The 23,394-nt window shown below is 34.9% G+C and overlaps 1 protein-coding gene across 3 annotated transcripts in view; it reads right to left on the bottom strand.

Moving 5' to 3' along the window:
• MON2 (MON2 homolog, regulator of endosome-to-Golgi trafficking) overlaps positions 1-23,394 on the bottom strand; it is a 128,094-nt gene that overhangs the window by 49,261 nt on the left and 55,439 nt on the right. For all 3 annotated transcript variants that reach the window (XM_050748397.1, XM_050748398.1, XM_050748399.1), the window contains exons 9-21: positions 20,604-20,728; positions 20,024-20,160; positions 19,141-19,294; positions 12,934-13,166; positions 10,385-10,466; positions 9,602-9,786; positions 8,043-8,155; positions 7,597-7,701; positions 7,130-7,210; positions 6,981-7,054; positions 6,801-6,891; positions 2,084-2,185; positions 293-403 (exon numbers count right to left, since the gene is read on the bottom strand). In XM_050748397.1, coding sequence (XP_050604354.1) covers positions 293-403; positions 2,084-2,185; positions 6,801-6,891; positions 6,981-7,054; positions 7,130-7,210; positions 7,597-7,701; positions 8,043-8,155; positions 9,602-9,786; positions 10,385-10,466; positions 12,934-13,166; positions 19,141-19,294; positions 20,024-20,160; positions 20,604-20,728 — 1,593 coding nt within the window. The remainder of the gene's footprint in view (positions 1-292; positions 404-2,083; positions 2,186-6,800; positions 6,892-6,980; positions 7,055-7,129; positions 7,211-7,596; positions 7,702-8,042; positions 8,156-9,601; positions 9,787-10,384; positions 10,467-12,933; positions 13,167-19,140; positions 19,295-20,023; positions 20,161-20,603; positions 20,729-23,394) is intronic.

Here is a 23,394-nt window from a genome sequence, read left to right as displayed (position 1 = left end):
AAACAACACTTTAGCACTGCATGGAGAGGAAAACTTATGACTGTGAGACCAATTCCAGGTAATTTAATTTAGTTTAGTGTCATTCACAAGATGTTTAAAATTTTTTATGAAAACAGCCCTAAAAATCTCTTATCTTTTGTAAAAGTTTCAGGGTCCACAAATAAAATAGAATATTAAGTTAAAAACCCTACTCTTAGAATATGATCTACTTGATAAATTAAGAAAAAAACCACATGTGGAAGAGGATAATTTTATATTGAGTATTCTTTTTAAAAAGTAAGGTTTTTATTACCTGGTTTTGTGAGAGTGGAGGATCATGGTTAAATGTTAATCCTGCTTTAATAAGGGAAGTTAAAGCTTCTGCTCCCCATTCTCTCATTCGAGAGTTTGGATGCTGGCAGACCTGAAGGTATATAAAATTAAGTTTAATTTGTATACTTAAGCTATGAATCACACATCAATTTTACATTTTAAAAGTTATATCAAATGTTCAATAAGAGTTGGAAGAAAAATTACACCCAAAATGTAAGTTAGCTTACCTTCTGAATAAGGGCAAGAGCAAGCAATAGAGAGACAGAAGAAAAAAGATGAAACTAAAACAATTCACAGAAAAGAAAGGATTTCATAGCAGTAAATTATATATCAGGGTAAACAAAAGAAGCAAGCTAATACCAAGGTTCTTAATTAAGTTTACCCTCATTAATCAAATAATATGTCACAGAGTTGCCCTTTGATGAGACCATCCATTAAAGAAGTCATCTGCATATAGCCTTTAATCATTCATAAAAGTAATTCCAATAAAATGGGGGGAAAGCTCATGTACATCTGTTTTTCTTATTTAGTATTATTATTTTTGAGACACGGTCTCTCACTTTGTTACCCAGCCTAGAACGCAGTGGCGCAATCACAGCTCACTGCGGCATCAACTTTCTGGGTTCAAGGAATTCTCTCCATTCAGCCTCCCAAGTAGTTAGAACCATAAGCATATACCACCAAGCCCAGATAAGTTTTTAAATTTTTTGTAGAAATGGTGTCTCCCTGTGTTGCCCAGGCCAGTCTTGAACTCCTGGGCTTAAGCAATCCTCCCACCTCAGCCTCCCAAAGTGCTGGGATTATAGGTGTGAGCTACTGCAGCCAGCCTGTTTTTCTTACTAAGAATAATACCTTTCCTGGGTTTCGAAATAACACAAAAGAACTATGGTAACCTAAACCTAAACTGTACGTAAACACATGTACTGGCAGAAGTAGCTTGTTTTTAAGCAGGAACTATTTATTAAGAATTACCTCAGTCTGAATGTAAGACAATGTAAATCCAGGTAAAATTCTCCAGGACTATCTATAGTTAGTGTTAACAAACAGGTTTTTCCCTTCGCAGAAAGCTCTCTCATAATCAAGGCTAGGCGCATTGGCTCATGCCTGTAATCCAAGCACTTTGGGAGACCAAGGCAGGTGGATCACCTGAGGTCAGGAGTTCCAAGACCAGCCTGGCTAATATGGTTAAATCCTGTCTCTACCGAAAATACAAAAATAAGCCAGGTGTGGTGGTGCGTGCCTGTAATCCCAGCTACTCGGGAGGCTGAGGCAGGAGAATTGCTTGAACCTGGGAGGCAGAGGTTGCAGTGAGATCTCACCACTGCACTCCAGCCTGGGTGATGGAGTTAGACTCCATGCCAAAAAGGAAAAAAAAAAAAAAAAGCTATCTCATGATGATAGCAAAGGCTATAAATGAGTGCTGTTTACTATTAACTGTATGCCTCAACTGCCTTGAAGTTTCAGAACTACCTGAAACTGAGGTGGATCAAGAGACTGTATAATAAAAGAAAGGGGTCTCAAGCTAACAGCTGATTTCACAGATATTTCTCACTTTAAAATGTCACCATTTTCAGCCAATAAAAGCAACCAATTCCTTCATCAAATAAATTACAAAACAACTTTAGTCCTTGATAAAACGTACAAACATAAGTATGTACACGGTCAGGAAAGGGGGAAAAAATGCTGATTTTTCAAATGGCTATCTAGAATCATTAGTTCAGTGTGCAAATGTTTATTATAAAATTAAATGTACTTAAGAAAGAGAATTTACCTCAAGTAGGTGGCCAGTCAGAGGTCTCCACAGAATTTCTATTCGGTGCATATTAACTAAACCAGTTTCCAACAATTTGGCAACAGCAAAAAGAGATGGTTCCTAAGGAGAAAATACATTGTATTTTGATAGTATAAAGAGAATCCTGAGCAATTAGACTATGAATAAAACTAAGAATACTCTGAAAAGCATGACTGAAATTAAAATGAGTGGTTAGTATAAAGTTAACAATAAACATAACAAAACCTCAGTTATCAAAGACAAGCCTTCCTTCCAACCTTAAGTATCCAAAATAGCTCCTAATTAGAAAATTTGGTTAGGAAAAGAATGCTTTAATAGGGAAGGGATGAAAATCCAAAAATTATACTAGATTACATAGAATGGCTAGTCTTCCGACCAGAAGGAAAGAAGGATTCTTATCAGCAGTCTTAAAATGACCAGGTTTTATGTGTGAATGTCAAGAAGTAGGGAAAAAGAGACAACAGAGATAAAAGAAAAGGAAAATGAAATCAAGAGTATAGCAGAGATCAGGGCTGTCAGTCCAGAACAGGAGAGGACACGAGGACAAAACAGTTTTCTATAGTCCCTGACATATCAATAATCAGAAAGGGAACCAGGGTACATTATACATGGCTAAATTAGAGCACTTGGTCCATGTGTCACAAGAATGGTTTCAGAAAAGATCAAAGGGCAGTTATCTCTAATCCAATATTAATGAAGGTGATAAACATGTTTAAATGCAAATTCAGCTGATGAAAGCCATGAGTATTTTTGGGTGGATGGCTGTGGTATTTCAAACAGAGACATTGTATTAGAAAAAAGACAAGATAACTGAATAAAAAAGCCAATTAGGAGAATAATTTTTAAAGAAAAAGATTTTTTATGAATCTATATTCTTAACATTTTTACAGTGCTGATAAAAATCTAACAGGGAAATGTGTGATAATATCTTCCTTTCTAGCAGAAGCCAGTGAACCAAGTGTACTGGGGTTTTAAGAAAATATGGTCAGGTTGACCCTTCCTGCATGTGCTAATGTGGCAGGCACCCTAAAAATTTTGGTAGTAGAAAAAATCATGATTCTAGGGAGAGTATGGTCTAGTAGTTAAGATGATGTCTATGAGGTTTTAACTGGGATCTCATCTCAACTCTACTACTTAATAGCTACGTAACCGTGGGTAACCTATGTACCTCTTCTGAATGTTTTTATTTTTTAAACCTAAAAAATGAAGATAATAATAATATAGAAAACTATCTAATATTAGAAAGTGCCTGGCATATAAGTTGCCCCACAATGTTGCCTAATATTACTTCTTTATTCCTCTTTTTCCTCTTACTTATTTTAATTAGGACATACTCAGGAATCATGTAAAAGAGTATGTATAGGTGTCCAAAGCTCACACCTGAAGATTCTTATTCAAAAACCTAGAATGTGGTCCTTGCATTTGCATTTTTAAAAAAACTACATAACTGTTTCTGATGCACACCAAAATTCAGCAAAGTATTTAAGAACAGAGCTTTGGAATGAGACATACGTGGGTTCAAATCCAAGCTCTTCCAATAAGTACGTACGTACATCAGGCAAGTCACTTAAGCTATTTTTCATATTTTCATCTGTAAAAAGGGTGTATTACCACTAAATCTCACAGAGTTGCTTTAAATGATAAAATAAGTTAGTGCTTGGCATATAGTAAACAGTGAACAACAGCTGCTTTAATATTTTTGTTGTTGTTATACTGTGCTTGTCAATGTAACTATGAAAGTATAATCTTCTAAGAAAGAATTTGCAAGTTTCATTTTTTTATTATTTTATTTTATTTTATTTTTTCGAGACAGAGTTTCACTCTGTTGCCCAGGCTGGAGTGCAATGGCACAATCTTGGCTCACAGCAACCTCTACCTCCCGGGTTCAAGTGATTCTTGTGTCTCAGCCATGAGAACAGCTGGGATTATAGGTGTGCACCACCATGCCAAGCTAATTTTTGTACTTTTAGTAGAGAAGGGGTTCCCCATGTTGGCCAGGCTGGTCACAAATTCCTAGCCTCAAGTGATCCACCCACCTCAGCCTCTCAAAGTGCTGGGATTAAAGGCGTGAGCTACCACGCCTGGCCTCCAGGCTTTATCTTAAGTTACTTCCTCAACACATTGGCACAAATTCCTGAAATGAGGATCAAAAAACGAGATGCTAACCACTTTAAAGGCACACCTAAAGAACACTGATATATACATGTTTAATCCCTAGAATATTTAACTCACTCGGAACAGCCGATTTAGATGATTTAGTATTTTTTCAATACTATAGATATTTTCCCACTAATTTTAATATCTGTACATTTATGATAATTTTTGTAGATGACACAACTGAATAAACTTTGTACAGCCTCCATCTAAAAATATAAGGCTTATGTTGAATACTTTTCTAAAATTTATACTTGAATATTTTTATAAAGTTTTCATTTCTGTTCCATATTTACTTCACTTTACAAAATTAAATCCTAAAATGGAGACATGTAAATCCATTTTCAAAGAAATTATCTCCATTTTACTCAGTGTATACATTTTCTCAACAATCGTTCTTCCCAAGCCTTCCTTAAAAATCATATCTGTTCCTACCACTCTCTGAAATTGCACTATTCAAGGTTAAAAATAAACGATCAATCATCATATCTCCTTATTTTTTTCTTATAGGTAATGATTTCTTACAATATTTTTCTTTTGATTTACATTAAACTGCCCTTTCCTACCTAAATCCTATCAATCTTTCAATATACATCTCCAATCACACTAGTTCATCTTGATTAATCTTAGTTCATCTTAATAAAAATATATACCAATAACATCTTATGTAACAAGAAACTAAAAATTAAGAGAATAAGTCTCATGTCATTTAATATCTATATTATTTATTGAGACTCTCATACCATCGTAACTGTCACTTAACTATGAACCAAGTAGTTTATATGCTCTTTGAAAGTAGAAACCTCATATTTCTTAATATCTCTGAGCAGAGTGCCATGTACACAGTAAGCCTACTGTGCTTGTTGAATAGATACATAAATTCTGAAAACATTACCATATTAAGCTTGCTTCGATTTCATTAAGGTACTTTATTAAAAATACTATAGTTTGGTGTTAAGAATTAATCTCAAATATGTAAAATTATTAAAGATATTAAGAAATTAATTACTTCATTATATATTATTCTTGCCTTGATTTAGAGCAAACTATAATACATATTTTCTTTCTTTTTTTTTTTTTTTTTTGAGACAGAGTCTTGCTCCATCACCAGGCTGGAGTGCAGTGGCACGATCTCGTCTCACGGCAACCTCCGTCTCCCGGGTTCAACTGAGCATGTCCAGCTAGTTTTTGTATTTTTAGTAGAGACGGGGTTTCACCATGTTGGCCAGACTGGTCTCAAACTCCTGACCTCAAGTGATCCGCCCACCTCAGCCTCCTGCAGTGCTGGGATTACAGGCGTGAGCCACCATGCCCAGCCATAATACATATTTTCAAACACCCGCATGTTTATATAATTATCTAGCTATGTACTATAATATACGAAACTATGCTCTAATGAGACTTTCTTTATCAATCTTTAAATGAGTCACAAAAGTCAAGATGACAAGCCACAGTACACAGAATTACACTAAAGGACTAGGTGGACGGCTGGGCGCGGTGGCTCACGCCTCTAATCCCAGCACTTTGGGAGGCCAAGGCGGGCGGATCACGAGGTCAGGAGATCGAGACCATCCTGGCTAACATGGTGAAACCCCATCTCTACTGAAAATACAACAAAAAAATGAGCTGGGTGTGGTGGCGGGTGCCTGTAGTCCCAGCTACTTGGGAGGCTGAGGCAGGAGAATGGCGTGAACCCGGGAGGCGGAGCTTGCAGTGAGCCGAGTTGGCACCACTGAGCTCCAGCCTAGGCAACAGAGGAAGACTCCCTCTCCAAAAAAAGAGGACTAGGCAGACAACACAATTTTGAATGCTACAGTTAGATGTTAAACAAATTACAGCTTTTTAATCATATTTTGGGCTATTTCCACTGATTTGTAAATAGTCAAACTATATTTATTGATTTTAAAATGTGGAAAGCATTTTGTTTTAAATAATTATTTCTAAGATATAAATAAACCCAACTGTTCCTGTGCTTTCCAAGTATAACATAAAGTGATATTTTTAGTAGTACAGAAAGAAATGTTCTTGAATGTTAATATTCAAAAGTACTGTTTTATTCATTTAATCAATGAACAAATAAAAATTTAAATTTTCAAGATAAGGAGAATCATTGCCTTTAGAAAGAAATGATTAGCTCCTTACTTTCCATCCCAATGAAGGCAAGGGAAACTGAGACAAACATCCTTTAATTTAAATCTTATATTACCCCAATCATAAATTGTAATTACAAGTATTATCACAACATTTTATATAAATTATAAAACTATTACATTATTTTATAAAAATATTTTTTAGATGTTCAATATATAAGAGAAATGAACACAACCTAAAATCATATGACATATTTAGACATCCCGCAAGCCAAATCATGTCCTTTTTACTCCTCCTTCAACAAATAACCGTAAGTGGTAAAAACCCAACAGAGTATGGTTAGCATACAAGCTGAGTGTTAGTCCTACTAGTGAAACACTAAGATCAAAATGGATGCACATCTCATATAACTAATGTATCATATTTAAAACAGAAAGATAGAATATCACACCTTATTATTTCCATAGGCCATATCCATTGCTTCTAGAGACAAGGAGCAAAGCGCATTTATTAAATGATGCAGTGATACGTCATCAAGATACCTTAAAAGGAAATGAAGAAATAAGACATCTTGATCTAAAATATATAACTAATAACAATGTTTTTATCAATTTAAAAAACTGACTCTTACTGTGAGCTTTCAAACAATCTTGAAAGTATATTGGAAATCACTGGTAAATCTGTCATCACTGCTGTTGTTAGAACCTGAGAAGAATAAAATTAAATGTAATATATGACACTTTGGGATGCACTAATTGGGTAAGAAAGACTAGAGCTTACTGTACTGGGTCCTTCTACAGCTCTCCCAGGTTTCAAGGCACCGCCACTACTAGGCTTTAATCCCAGAATCCATACAAGATGCTGTAAAATTTTAAAAAAATCAAAACAAAGAAGTTTACAAAAGTATAAAAATTCTAATAACTAAAATTAAAATCAGTAGTAACTTCTAGTAACCCAAACTAAAATCTGTAGTAGGTTTTTAAAACCTAAAACTAAAATAACTAATTAACATTCGCATAAAATAATTAATTATATCATAGGCGGCAGAGCTTAGGCCATTATGAGAAGCATTCCACCACTTCCTACAATATGAGTCACATCTTTTTCCCTTTCTAATTTCACTTTTTTCATACTTACTATCTATTTCTAGGCCTGTCCAAAACATCAAGAGGCGTTGCTTAGTCTAACTGTTAGCAATTACATATAAAAACAACACTAATCTCTGGCCCAGACACTATATAACATACCTGAAGAGTTGCCAAGACAAGTTGCCATGATGTTCCAAGAACAGCCCCATGGCAATGCGCCAAGTTAAGTAAAGTCCTCATACACTGGATATTTTTGGAAGTCAGCTATATTTTAAAAAGGATACATTTTCAAGAATTGTTATATATTCTTAAAAATTAAAAGCTTGTAAAGTAGCATTAATGTATTAAAATTTTTTTTAAAGAAAAAATTAAGAAAAAGATTTGGAAGGTTTTATAAGGAACAATTCATTTGATTAAAAGTTGTATTATCATATTGGTTACAATAATGTCAATTGCATAAACTAGTTTCTTCTACTTTAAGAAAGAAGTTCTAGTAAAAGAAAGCAAATAAATGTGATGATACATTTTGGCAAACACAAAGACAGGTACAACAGATTTCCTTGTTAATAGCTAATTGATAACCAAGAAAAAAACAAGTACATTACCATTACTGTCCCTTGAGGCTGGACTGCTAAAGGCTGACCCACTGCCACAACTTGTTGGTGAGATTCACTTGATGGACTTATCATCATAACACTTTGGCCCTGAACAGAATATGCTAGAACACAAAGGAAAGGCTAAATAATTAAAATATATTTTTATATTGCATTTAAAATAATGTTATATTTAAAGTTTCATTAAACAAAGTTTAGCCATACACTTATTTAAATATCAGTAATACTTAATGTCTATATGCAAACATTTAAAAAACTCATGAGGGGCTGGGCACAGTGGCTCACACCTGTAATCCCAGTCATTTTGGGAGGCTGAGGCAGATAGATCACTTGAGGTCAGGAGTTCAAGACCAGCCTGGCCGATATAGTGAAGCCCTGACTCTTCTAAAAATACAAACATTAGCCAGGTATGTTGATGTACTTCTGTAGTCTCAGCTACTCAGGAGGCTGAGGCAGGAGAATTGCTTGAATTCATGAGGCGATGGTTGCAGTGAGCCAAGATCTGGGTCACTGCATTCCAGGGTGGGTGACAGAGCAAGACTCTGTCTCAAAAAAAACACGCACACACAGAAAAACTTCATGAGGTACAAAAACCAAGACAAGTTAAGCAAATATTAAGTAACTTTCTATATAACATAAAATTATATAACTTTGGTAGATTTCTTCATAAGCAATATAAAACTAGAACACATTAAGTATTTTAAATATGTATCCCTGGTATGCTTTTTAAGTTAGAGACCAATACATTTTCAGTTTGAAAACTGAATATTAGCCTGTAATACCAACTACTTGGGAGGCTGAGGCAAGACTGCTTTAGCCCAGTTCGAGATCAGCCTGGGCAATATAGCGAGACCCTGTCTCATTAAAAAACGTATAAACAAAAAACCCTAAATACTACACTGAAATTTATATTACATATAACAAACAAGTATTTTCAAAGAATTCAACAAGAAAATAAGTTTTCGAATGTGAGTTTAACCTAAGTGGTTGCAAACATTACTGTTCTACTAGTTCCATTAAAAAAAAAAATAACAATCACCATTTCAACGGTATCTCATACTTTACAAAGGACTTCCAGATTTATCTTATTTTACTCTCACAATTATTGTTTAAAGTCAGTATTACAAGTTGAGTATCCCTTATCCAAAATGCTTAGGATCACAACTGTTTCAGATTTCAGATTTCTTCAGATTTTTGAATATTTATATTATATATACTGATGCATTTATTTGCACAATATATTTGTAAATACTTACGTTTGCATTATATACCTATTCACATTATATATTTATTCAATGAGCATTTCCTTTGTCATGTTAGTGCTCAATAAGTTTTAGATTTTGGAGCATTTTAGATTCTAGATTTTTGGATATCCCAACCCCACCCTCCACCCCCAACCCATATTTTTAAAGAGCTCTCAGGGACATTAATTTCCCCAGGGTCACAGAGTCAGTATGTGAAAAAGCAGAGACTTAAACTCAGATGTCTATAATCTGTCTATACCATATCATCCCACTACATAGAGATAATTTTGAGTAAGCCTGTCTTACATTTGTTGGAAAGTGTAGCTGCAGTGGTGGTATTCAATACAGTAAGAGCATAATGGGGAGGCAGGGAACCTTTGCATATTGCAGTTATAAAGGCATCTCTTGAAGTTACAAGGCCCAGTCTTCCACAAAGAGCAGCCATAGTCAGTTCAGCTTTTAAAATATTCTCAGTGGCAGCTTCATCTGTGCTGAAAAGAAAGTATTTTATTTAATCTGATTAACTTATTTTTAATTACATTGTAAAGCATGATGTGGAATTAAGTTTTCAGTGAAGTTTTAAGAAAATCTATACAAAAATGTTGTCAAAATAATACCAATATACTTAAGAAGGAATTTTAATCTATTAACATAACCTGAAAAATTTGAACTAGGTAAAAGCAATGAATAATAATACATGTATTTATTACTGAAGAAAATGACCAAGAACATAAAGATTTAGCTTAAAATATCAAGCATTTTGAAATCAGTAAATTTTTAAATCCTAAAGAAAAACAACAAAGAAATTAAACATAATCATAATTGCAAAAGTAGCTGTAAGTCTTGAAACGAAAAAGGCATTCTGTAATTCTAAGACTGTATTTTCCATTAAAACATCACGACAATTCTGGTGGCTTGGGGCAGGGCAAGGACAGAATGAGGAAGGGGGATGAGAGAAAAAGAATAATGTTTCACACATATAAAAAAACTAATATTAGAAAATAATTCTAGGGACAAATGTAAGTAAACCATTTTAACGTGTTTTTCTGACTGACACAATTCAATATAAAACTTACAAAGACTTAATACCTGGCATCAAGAAGGAGTGAAAGTGCAGCAAGAAGACCACACCAACAGGCATTCACCATTTCTTCCCAAACAGCCCTACTAACTTAAAGGAAAAAAACATACAATATTTAATTTTAATTACAGATAGCACAATAGTTATTCATATGTCAAATTCTAAAATTTTCCTGGACAATATGTCAAACATTCCATTAACAACTTAATTATTAAGTACTAATATTCAGTATTTAAAAATCTACAAGAATGAAAACTCAGAAGCCATACTATAGTTTCAGACTTGAAGAAGTCTTAAAAATAAGTTGTTTTAAAATATCTGTCGTCAGATCTTTCTGTACACAAGTTAAATTTTATATATATATACATATATATATATATTTTTTCTTTTTTCTTTTTTTTTTTTTTTGAGTTGGAGTCTTGTTCTGTTGCCCAGGCTAGAGTGCAGTGGCATGATCTCGGATCACTGCAACCTTCATCTCCTGGGTTCAAGAGATTTTGCTGCCTTAGCCTCCTGAGTAGCTGGGATTATAGGCACGTGCCACCACACCCGGCTAATTTTTGTATGTTTAGTAGAGACGGGGTTTCACCATGTTGGTCAGGCTGGTCTTGAACTTCTGACCTCGTGATCTGCCCCCTCGGCCTCCCAAAGTGCTGGGATTATAGGCGTGAACCACCACGCCCAGCCCTATATATATATATATATTTTTTTTTAAGAGACAGGGTCTTGGCCGGGGGCAGTGGCTCACGCCTGTAATCCCTGCACTTTGGGAGGCCGAGGCGGGCAGATCACGAGGTCAGTAGATCGAGACCATCCTGGCTAACACGGTGAAACCCCGTCTCTACTAAAATACAAAAAATTAGCCGGGCGCGGTGGCGGGCGCCTGTAGTCCCAGCTACTCGGGAGGCTGAGGCAGGAGAATGGCGTGAACCCGGGAGGCGGAGCTTGCAGTGAGCCGAGATGGTGCCACTGCACTCCAGCCTGGGCGACAGAGTGAAGACTCCGCCTCAAAAAAAAAAAAAAAAAAAAAAAAAAGACAGGGTCTTGTTATGTTACTCAGACTGGACTCAAACTCCTGGGTTCAAGCAATCCTCCTGGGATTATAGGCACATGCCACTATGCCCAGCTGATATCCTTTCCTTTCCCTTCCCCTTCATCAACCCAAACTTTCTCGGCCTGTGTGACCAGTTGGAGTGAGGGCAGGGTACAGTGTAACAAACTGGCTCAGCCAAAAGACTGATTACATACACCGAGAATCAAGCAAATAAGTAAATATACTGAGCAAAATGTGAGCAGGTTCCACACTGTTGGAGAAGGGAATTACAAATACGGAAAGTTAAAAATAAACCTTGTGGTATTGAACTGGAACTGAAGAAACTAGTGTGATGTCATGGTGATTCAATATAGAGAAACAGACATTTTAGAAATGTAAAGAGATGTATGCTTGTGTGTGTATATGGGTATGTATTTCCTATCCAAGTGGTGAAAAGCATACCTAGTATCCCTGTGTTCATTTCAATACTATTCTCCACTAAAAGGAACTAGGGCTTCCTGGAGAAATGACTGACACCTGAGTTAGACGAGAATCATCCGAGATCGGCCTGGAACATCTTGTTCTATCAAATAGTAAGGAAGTGCTCACAGAATGTCAAAAGGGCATGGGACATGTCCAAAGGACACAGGGGCCATCTTGAAAGAGGTCCCATTGGCCATGTTGGGAACAATCTAAGCATCAAACCAAATAATAATAGTCAAAGACTGTAATCTGCTGAATAAAATAGGAATCCATGAATCTATACTAATATAAGTGAATAAATTTTCAAAAATAAAAAAATGCAGAAGGGAAAGCACTCTTTTGTAGTAGCAATCTGAAAGTATTTTTCCACAAAAAGTTATTAACTGTACACTGAAGAAACCAGACTGACATTGTATTAACCAACTGACAGAAGTGAGCATCTCCAATAATGACACAAATTGATACTGTAGTATGCTTCCTAATGTAGTGACACAGTAACTACAGCACAGCAACATTTCTGTACCAGTCTTGTCAAAAATGAATAAACTGAATTTAATTATGAAGGAACATAACACAAATTCAAACTGACTGACTTGTACTCAAAAAAGTAAGGTCATATAAAACAAGGAAAACTAAGAAGCTGTTCCAAATTGAGTCATGGCAACTAAATGCAACACATAAAAGGACATCACTAGGGCAACTGGCAAAATTTGAATGAGATGTGGAGTTAGATGGTAATATTGGATTGATGTTAAATTTCTGATGGTGATTATACTATGATATACAGGAGACTAACCTTATTTTGAAAAAATACACACTGATGCATTAAAGTGTAGTAATATGGCTTCATGTCTGCAACTTATTCTATAAATAGGTCAGAAAAAAGTATAGTCACATGTATATAATTCAAGAAAATGGTAAGGTAAATGTGGGAAAGTGCTTAACACTTGAGAAATCAGGGTGAAAGACTTATAGAAACTACAATTTTTGCAAATTCTTGGTAAATTTTTTCCAATAAAAATTAAAAATACAGACTCATACCAATTTCCTTATCCATTTGGTCTGATGTTGACTGTAAATCCTGCTGTTCTGACGACTGTGTTGGTGAAGAAGCTTCTTCAGTGGTGGTTTGACATTCTGTTTCAACCTCTCCTAACTCTCCTTCAATCATACTTGTGATTCCACGAACAAGGTCTAGCAAACAATGGAATGCCACAGACATGGCGTAACCTTCAGGTATAGTTGGAGGCTCAACTTTGTCCAACATTTCTAAGCTGAAATTATGAAAAATATAGAATACTAATGAGAAGCCACAACAAAAAAATACATAAAACTATTTTCTACAATTTATAGACTATAGAAAATTAAGATTAACAGAATAGCAAAAAATAAAGTGACATTACCAAATTTATTTCATTTAGGGAAGGGATCTCTTCATGGTATTCTAAAAACCTGATTTGAAAAATTAAGGCCTGACCACTGGCATAACTAATTATTTTAATAATTTACTTCTCGTTCTCCCGAGTTGTGCCAACATTTTCATTAAATATTAGATATTAGAAAAATTAAGACTGATATGCAAAATATGAGATACGATTATAAAACTTCTCAAACTCTGACTTGTGCTTTAAAAATAAGATGTCATCAAATCAAATCACTCCTATAAAGAGGAAGATGCTTTTCACACTGTGAGATACCCAGCTCACCTATCATTTCAAATACAAATCTGCCAACAAGGTGAGAATAAGAGCATCAGTGTGTCAAGTTCAAACTGCAGAGCAATTTTTTACCCCATAGGAGAAAGTTTTCAGAAGGAAGGACAATACATCTGTTTTAAATCATGGCAGATAGTGAACTATGGTTCTAAACCTCTTAAAATTGATATCTGGCAAAATAATCCCCAGAAGAGAGAGTAATTCAATTGATAAAGAACTAATGATTCTAGAACAATGGATATTCACATGCAGAAGAGTGATGTTGGACCCCTATCTCAAACCATATACAAAATTAACTCCCAAATGATTCAATGATCTAAATGTAAGAGCTAAAATTATAAAACTCTTAGAAGAAAACATAGGTAAAAATCCTCATGACCTCAGATTAGGCAAAGGTTTGTTAGATATAACACCAAAAGCACAAGCAACAAAGGAAAAAATTGATAAATTAGATTCGTCAAAGTTAAAAACAATTGTACTTCAAAAAGCAGCAATCAAGAAAATGAAAAGACCCACATAATGAAAGAAAACTTTTGCAAATCACATATCTGATAAGAGGCAGGCATCCAGAATATATAACTCCTAAAATTAAATAAGAAAAAGACAATCCAATTACAAAGGAGCAACGAATCTGAACAGACATTTTGCCCAACATAATATATAAATGGCCAAGAGGCACACAAACAGTCGCCAGTCATTAGGGAATACAAATCAAAGCATGGTAAGATATCATTTCATACTCACTGGGATGACTATGATAAAAAAGATTAACAAGTATTGCTGAGGATGTGGAGATATCTAAACTCTCACACACTGTTGGTAGGAATGTAAAACGGTATAGTTGCTTGGAAAAAGAACTTGGTACTTCCTCAAAAATTTAAACATAGAGTGACCATATTACCCAGCAATTCCACTACTAGTTGTATACCCAACAGAAATGAAAACACATGTCTATGCAAAACCTTGTAGACAAAAGGTCATAGCAGTATTATTCATAATAAACACAAGTGAAAATAACCCAATATGCATCAATTGATTTAAAAAAGCAATTCCATATATTGGAATATTATTCAGACATATAAAGGAACAAAGTAAGAACACATTCTCAACACAAATGAAACTTCAAAACATTATGCTGGGCTGGGCATGGTGGCTCATGCCTGTAATCCCAGCACTTTGGGAGGCCAAGGTAGGCAGATCACGAGGTCAGGAGATCGAAACCATCCTGGCCAACACGGTGAAACCCATCTCTACCAAAAAATACAAAAAATTAGTCAGGCATGATGGCGGGCGCCTGTAGTCCCAGCTACTCGGGAGGCTGAGGCAGGAGAATGGTGTGAACGTGGGAGGCAGAGCTTGCAGTGAGCCAAGATCATGCCACTGCACTCCAGCATGGGCGACAGAGCAAGACTCCATCTCAAAAAAAAAAAACAAAACAGAAACAAAACAAAACAAAGAAACATTATGCTGATACGGGAGCTAAAAAAGTGGATCTCATTAAAGGAGAAAGCAGATTGGTGGTTTCCAGGGGCCAGGAAGGGTGGAGGTTTGGGGGTAAAGAGAGGTTAATAGGTACAAAAATACAGTTATACAGACAGGAATAAAATTTAGCATCTAACAGTTCAGTAGGGTAACTATAGTTAACAATAATCTATTGCATATTTTAAAATAGCCGGAACACAAGAATTCAAATGTTCCCACCATAAAGATAAATGTTAGGGGTGATAACAAAATTACCCTGATTTGATCACTACACATTATATAAATGTATCAAAATATCACATTTACCCTGAAAATATGTACATTTATTACATATCTATTGAAAAAAAAACAAAAGAACATTTGTGTGATTCCATTTATATGAAATATCCAGAATTGGCAAATCAATAGATGCAGAAAGCAGATTAGTGGTTGCTAAGGGGCTAGAAGAAGGGGGATTGGGAAATGACTGCTAATGGGTATGAGGTTTCTTTTAGGGGTGATGAAAACTTTCTGGAATTAGGTAGTGGTAACAGTTGTACAACTTTGTAACATAATGAAACATGAATTGTACACTGTAAAAGGGTGAATTTCATGGCATATGAATTATCTCAAAAGTAAAATTGAAATTACTAAAGATTACAATAAAAAAGCTAAGAAAATGTCCTACCTCAATATCTTAAAGTTTCTGAATCATCAAGGTAGGTAATTAATAAAGAAATGCTAAATTTAAAAAAAAACATAATAAGAACATCTATATACAGTGATCATTCATTGAGCAAACACTCTTAGCCTGGGACTCTACTTTTTAAATATGTACTATCTCATTTAACTCCTCACAAAAACCCTAAGAGACACAGATAATAAAACTGAGGACTAATATGACAGTTATTAATCAGTAGTTTTTAAACTCATCTGATTGACACTAAAGCCTACCATTAAGGCATCAACTCTTGAGCTTTTAAAAATTTATGTAATCATTAGAAATATATTTACATTATTGATCACGAAATTTAAGCTCTAGAGTTGGAGGCTATTAGCAAACTAATGCAGGAACAGAAAACCAAATACTGCACGTTCACACTTATAAATGGGGCTAAATGATAAGAATTTATGAACACAAAGAAGGAAATACCAGACACTGAGGTCTACTTGAGGGGGGCGGGTGGGAAGAGAAAGAGCAAAAAAGGTAACTGTCGGGTACTGGGGTTAACATCTGGGTGATGAAACAATACATACAACAAATCCCCATGACACATTTACCTATTTAACAAACCTTCACATGTACCCCCAAACGTAAAAGGAAAGTTAAAAAAAAAAAAAAAAAAAAAGAAACTTAAGCTCAAATGAGGAGATAGAGCTTACGGCTTTAATCTTTCCCAGACCAATTAGTCTTTGAGAGCCACATCCTAAATAAATCAGTGTTAAGCATCTCGTTAGACAAATTCCTATTCTCAAAGAATATGTGATCTATTGGGAAAATGTATCTAAAACACAAAATAATCCAAAACATCGGAAACTCCAATTCTCCAATTCTATGGCACAGACTTTAAGCACTAGAACAGTTAAGAGAAAAGGTAATTTATACTTTTTATTTATACCATAAACCTAAAAGAAAACACGTACTTTCTTACCTCACTTTTTCAGTGCTACTTTATTAGAATTACTGCATAAATTCCACTTTGAGATAAAATGTAATTTATCTGTTTAAACATTTTAAACTTAAGCTCAAATTGCAAAAACTGTCACAAGTCCAACTTTGAAGGGATCTGTAGTGTAATACATATAAAAGAATATGCCACGAATACTTATGTCAAAACTACTTCTATCTATCTATCACTTAAGTTTTCAAATTATACTCAAGCAGTCAATAAAAGAACAGAATGCACAATCAAGATTTATACATATGCCTTCAAAGAAAATAGTGAAATCATTTTATATTGAACCTCACAATGAATGAATAAAAGATGCCAATTCAACGGTTAAGCTCCAATGTGAACACACTAACCCATGTACAAAAGGACACCCAATATTTTCTGGCCATTTATTATTTCAGAATCAAGCAATTTCAGTATGTACAGTACTAAAAAAAAATATACGCATATGTTCCTTTAGAGATTCAGTCCTAATCTTGTCTTAAAGATGAGAAAATTAATGTCAAGTGAAATCAGGTGCTATACTCAAAATCACAGTATTTAGTAGCAGAATTAAAATCCAGTATTAATAAACAATTTGTTTGTAGGCTTTTACTAATAAATTTTCAAAAGAAGTTCTACAACCCAGACAAGTATTTATTATTTTGTGGCTTGTTGCTATTGTTTTTCTTCCTCAAGCACACATTTTCACTCCCTCCCTTTCTGTGTCTGCTCAGTATTATCTCCTCAGGGAGACCCTTTCTGTCCCCATCTTCTCCTTGGTCATTCTCTATCCTCTTAACTTGCTTTATCTTCAAGTTAACCACTACCCCAAGGTTATATTATATATTTACTCGTGTATTTATTTATTTACCGTCTCACTCACTGAAGTGTAAGCTCTATGAAGCAAAAATTTTCTTCTGTGTTGGTGTTTGTTCAGATTACAAAATGAGGTGAGACGGTGAACTAGATAATTAATGTCTCCTTTAGCGCTAGATATCTGATTCTTTTACAACTTGAGTCATTACCTTTTGTACAAGGCAAAGCCTATAAAATACTAAGTAGTTTTAATATAAATGACCAAAAATAACAATGACTTTTAATTAAAATATTTCAGTCTTCTATGACTCTATTCTTTTATAATTTTAGGCAAAATAAAGCTGCAAGGTAAAATATACCTAGGATGATACAGTACAGACTGACATACCAGAGAAAGTGATGATTTTAACTAGTCAAAGATTCTGTTTCATTTCTATTTTTTTTAAGAGATGGGGTTTCGCGGTTACCCAGGCTATACTCCAACTCCTGAACTAAAGTGATTCTCCTGCCTCAGCCTCCTGAGTCTGTATCGCATTAAGTCTTGATTTATGTCATAAGGATAGTTTTATTTTATTTTTAGACATAGTCTCGCTCTGTCACCCAGGCTGGAGTGCAGCGGCATGATCTCGGCTCACTGCAACCTCTGCCTCCTAGGTTCGAGCGATTCTGGTGTCTCAGCTTCCCAAGTAGCTGGGATTACAGGCGCACACCACGAAGCAGCTCATTTTTGTATTGTATTTTTAGTAGAGGTGGGGTTTCACCACGTTGGCCAGGCTGGTCTCAAACTCCTGACCTCAATGTTCTGCCCACATCGGCCTCCCAAAGTGCTGGGATTACAGGCTTGAGTCACCGTACCCAGCCAAGGATAGTTTTAATTATACATATCAATTACTAAAATACATCTATAACTGCCTCATAGTAACTGTAACAATGTTAAATCCATGTAGTATTGATTGCCTTATTTCTGTATTTCATTAAGACTTAAGAAAAAATCAGTAATACATTATTGAGTATGCATTTGTTAAACTGAAATGGCTAATGACAAACAATTTAAAAATAACAGATATGGAATCCATTAAACACTTTTAATTAATTAAAAACTAAAATTTCCATGTGTTAAACCCTAAGAATATGATTAGATAAGCACTTAAAATAACTTTCTTACATATAGAATTCTGAAAATTAGATATATCACTACTTCCATTGTATAGATGAGAGAAATAAGGTAAAAAAAGAAAAGAAAAGAAAAAAAAGATTAATTTGCTGAAAGTAACTCAGCTAATACTAGACGACCTAAGCCCAAGTGGTCTGAAACTAATTAATATACTTAAACCAAAAAGCTGTATAGGAAAGCTAATAGGTCCATATGTAAAGAAATCATATTTTATTTTGTAATGCTGTTAGTCTACAAACTAATAAAGAAAACAGATAAAATCCAGTCCTAGATACAATTTTCATACTATGACAAAAGAAAATGAGCTCTAAAATACATTAGAAATACTGGATCTAAAATTTAAAATATAATACAGAGAGAAGCATTTTAGGTTAAATATCACTCCCAACAATATAATTCTTTATAAAATAATGCTACTACTACTTACTAGGTGGCTTTAGCACTGCCTTGAACTGTGATTGTCAGAATAGGTATCCAGGTTCCCCTATATTCAAATGCTGGCAGCAAAGTAACACCTCCACCAATCCCCACCATTCCTGAGTTAGCTGGTGCTGAGACTGAGCCACCTAAATTATTGTTTCCTGTTAGAGAAGAAGGGAAAAAAAGGAAAGATATTACTTTACTACTTGACTACAAATCAGTAATATTCAAATACCTGGCCAATCTTTAAAAAAATGTCCTGTACTATCAGAATGGGTACTGCAGAAATAAATGAAATTTATCAGTGCTATTTTGTCTATCAGAGAGTCTTCCTATTTCCCTAAAATACCATTTCCCTTTTTAAAATAAAAGCTACTATTGGAAGTAAAAATACTGATAAATGTTTAGCATATCTTTAATTAAACCACTTTTTATCAGAAGTGGCAATAAAGCATACAAAACCATCACTCAGTACAAAGTGGAAGAGAAGGAAGGTAAAGGGAAACAATAAACCATATAGATTCCCAAACAAACTCCAACCATGTTAACTCCTTTAAGAGAGGGACTAAGTCTTCCTGAGGCGGTAACCATCTAGACTCTTCAAAGGGAGTCATCAAATAGATTCTTTTAAAATGAAGATTAGCATCTAAACTTTTGTTCTTATGTGATCAGAGAAACTGAAAGTATGTCAGAGAAGAAAATCTATTTTGGAAAAAAAACACAACTGCTTCAGTGAGATCAGATTATTCTTTAGGTGCAATTCTTTACTACCAACATATTTAGGTAACCCACATTTCTCTAGTCACAGAATTTCATAATATCCTCTCAGAATGGTCAATACTGTAACTTATGGCAGAATATAAGAAAGAAAATTATGAATATGTTTTTACCAGCTTGGTTGCTTGTAGCAGGATTTCCAGTAGGGGGGACAAGAAACAAGGACTGTATAAAAGATCCCAGTGCATTTACAATATCACGAAAAACCTTGGTAGAATGCTGTTTCATATCATAGGACTGACAAAATGACCTGTAAAATAATTTAAAATGTTTTTGGGAAAAACATTTGAATTTATTAAAAATTTTAAACCTTTTTATAGCAAGTGATATTACTGGAAGAGTCACCAAGCTATACTCAAAAATTCTTCATTACACCTGAATGATTTTACTAATTTAGGACAAAGGTTCAGAAAGAAGTCACAGTTCTAAAAAAAATTATTTTGGCTATATTAAATCAGTAAATTCAGACTGATGTCTATCACTCACCATGTGTTTACCTCACAGCTCTTTTCCACATCTACACACCCTATCCCTCCTTATAGATACAATATCCTATTTTCTTTGTTTAGAAATCACTAATATTGGGAATAAATACCAAAAGTCTTCTGACTAGTTTATTAACCTATTATAGGTTACTTTACAGGTTAATAAACATTAACCTATCTATTTAACAAACTATTGCTAAGGTTTTACCTTAATAGTTGAGGTTGCACACAGAATCTGTGTATTGATTCCACTGCAACAGCTCGTAGCCACTGTGGTTTATCTGCATCCAGAAATTTCACCAGAAGTGACAGAAATATCTCACATTCAGTTACCTAAAAATATATGATTTTTCATACTATTTATTTGAATCAAAGAGAAGAATTATAGACTGTGGTCTTATTCTTAACTTAGTGCTATGGACAAACCAATAAAATCTTTTAGATTAGAAATCAAACTCTTAATGGGGAGTGGAGAAGCAGAGAAAGGAAATGTAGTTATACATGGAAAGGTTAACGGTAAAAATAATCACAGTGTTTCTCTAAATATATCCCTGAAAACATCAGTAATCTGCTAATACAGTTAATCCTTTGTCCTTGCTCTTTAGAAAGCAGAGAATACCATCATGCCATCTCCATTTCTAAAAACTGCCAGATAGCATGTACCACACAAACTGCTGACAGGATGCATGTTCTATTCTTCAAAGCAGTTTTTCCATACTTTCTTTTGCTACTAAAGAAACAACGAGGCAAGCCGAAGGGTGCTTAGTATAAATTTTGTAGTAGAAAAATAAGGAGGAACCTATAGCAGTTGTTGACAGATGTAAAGTATATAACTCTTAGAACAGGGCCTGTACTGCTAATTAAGTATTAATTATCATTACTGTTGTTGCTAATATAGACCATTTCTCAGCAAGCTCATTATAAATAAATAATGCTTGAGGCACACTCAAGGCATTATTCATTACATGTCTGGTAACTGAATGAATGAACAAACAAAAGCTAACCAGTTTACTCAAAGGTAAATGGATTGTTTTTGTTACTTATTAATTGACAACACAGCAGGACCTCTCGAGGTAAAAATTAAGCTGACGTGGTGATTATTAGGCCATATGATTCTTGCTAGTAGGTGCAGCAAGTTATTGGATGTTTTAGCTGGGGTATCTCAAAATGAGTGAGACAACAAATTTGGAGAAATATAGTAGCCTTCAGCCTTTCAGTGCAAACTCTTAGCTGCTAGTATTTTCTAATGCCTTTCAGTATCTTTAACTGGATGCTTAAAATAAGGACATAATCATAATCATAATGACACAGTAGGAGGATAACTAAAAACATTATCACTTAGACTGCTAATGACTGGGGAAGTGTATGCAGAGGCTTGGCATTGTCCTAAACATGATAAAGCTTAGTTTAAAAGAACTAGATCAGGAGTCAGGTGGCTCAACTTCTTTATCCAGCAACCTTGTGCATGAAGACAAGCATGGTTGCCTTTCTTATAAATAAAGGATGAAAATATCTACATCTTTCTGGGAAATCAAATGAGAAAAATGTAAGAAGAAAAACATTCCCTAAACATGATAAAGTGCCATGCAAATGAAGAGGGCATTATTTTTTCTAAACAAAATGACACCTCTTTAGAGAAAGAACTGAAAAAGAAAGACCCATGTTAGTGATTCGGTGGACAACAGCTCTATCTACTGGAGGGTTTAAATACTAACAAGTCCTTCAACAAGTGCGATATCAGCTTTACAAGTGGCATAAGTGGCATAAGTGTGTGTGAACGAATTTAAGGTTCATCAGCTAAGCTCTGAGGCAAGAATACAAAGGATCTCATAAACATCAAGTACATTACAGTCAAAGGAATAACATTATAAAACTTGCCTTGAAAAGTATATCATTTTTTCTCTACGACACAACGACTATAACACAAACCAATCATTTATCAGTTTATACTGGAACCACTACAATCTTGTGATTTGGGTAAAAAAGCCTCTCTCCTGAAGTCTGGAACCTTGTTCTTCTTTTGTTTCTTCTTGTCAAGTGTGAAAGTTTGAGCAGAGAACTAGTGTTGAGAGCACCGAACACTGAACAAGGGCCTCAATGGAGAAAACCTACTATGAATCTGTTAAGTCTTTCCACCAAGTGGCTGCACTCATAAGGAAACAGGTATTAAGATTAGCATTTATGATGTAAATTCAATTTTTGTGACCCAGATACGTCATAAACTCCACTATACTAACATGAAGGGTGATGAATGTTTTTGAACTCCTGCAGTACTTTAGTACTAGATTATTATCTAAATATCAAGAGACATCTGATGGCTTAAGATGAATCAAAGTTACTGAGGTAGACATTCTAATCTCAGTATCACATATATATCTATTAAAGAATCCTGTATATAAGTGTTGACTTGGGAGACAATGAAGAAAATCTGGTAGCACATTCATGCAGGAGTCTATTTGTCAGGAGCTTGTCAGAGTTAACAACCTTGGAGCTAATGGATTTGGTAGTGACGAGATCTATTGTCAGAGAACTGTCTGTGAAGAAGTAGAAAATTCATTTGGACAAGACAATTTAGCCTCATTCATTCCTTTCTAAAAACAGTAAGTCAAGGGCAGAAAAGAGATGTGTGAGCCTTTTTTTTTTTTTTTTTTTTTTTGAGACAGAGTTTCACTCTGTTGCCCAGGCTGGGGTACAGTGGCTCAATCTTGGCTCACTACAACCTCCACCTCCTGGGTTCAAGTGATTCTCGTGCCTTAGCCTCCTGAGAAGGTGGGATTACAAGCCACCGTGCCCAGCTAATTTTTGTATTTTTAGTAGAGATGGTGGAGTTTCGCCATGTTGGCCAGGATGGTCTCGAACTCCTGACCTCAAGTGATCCACCTGCCTTGGCCTCCCAAAGTGATGGAATTACAGGCATGAGCCACCACACCCAGCCTCTTATAATTAAGTTTCATAAATTCCTTACGGGTACTTGTTTAAGGAAAGATATCTGGGCACAC

Source organism: Macaca thibetana, chromosome 11, assembly GCF_024542745.1.
Source record: "Macaca thibetana thibetana isolate TM-01 chromosome 11, ASM2454274v1, whole genome shotgun sequence".
NCBI lineage: Eukaryota > Metazoa > Chordata > Mammalia > Primates > Cercopithecidae > Macaca > Macaca thibetana.
The sequence above is the reverse complement of the archived record's forward strand: the minus strand, read 5'-3'. Positions and strand labels throughout refer to the sequence as shown.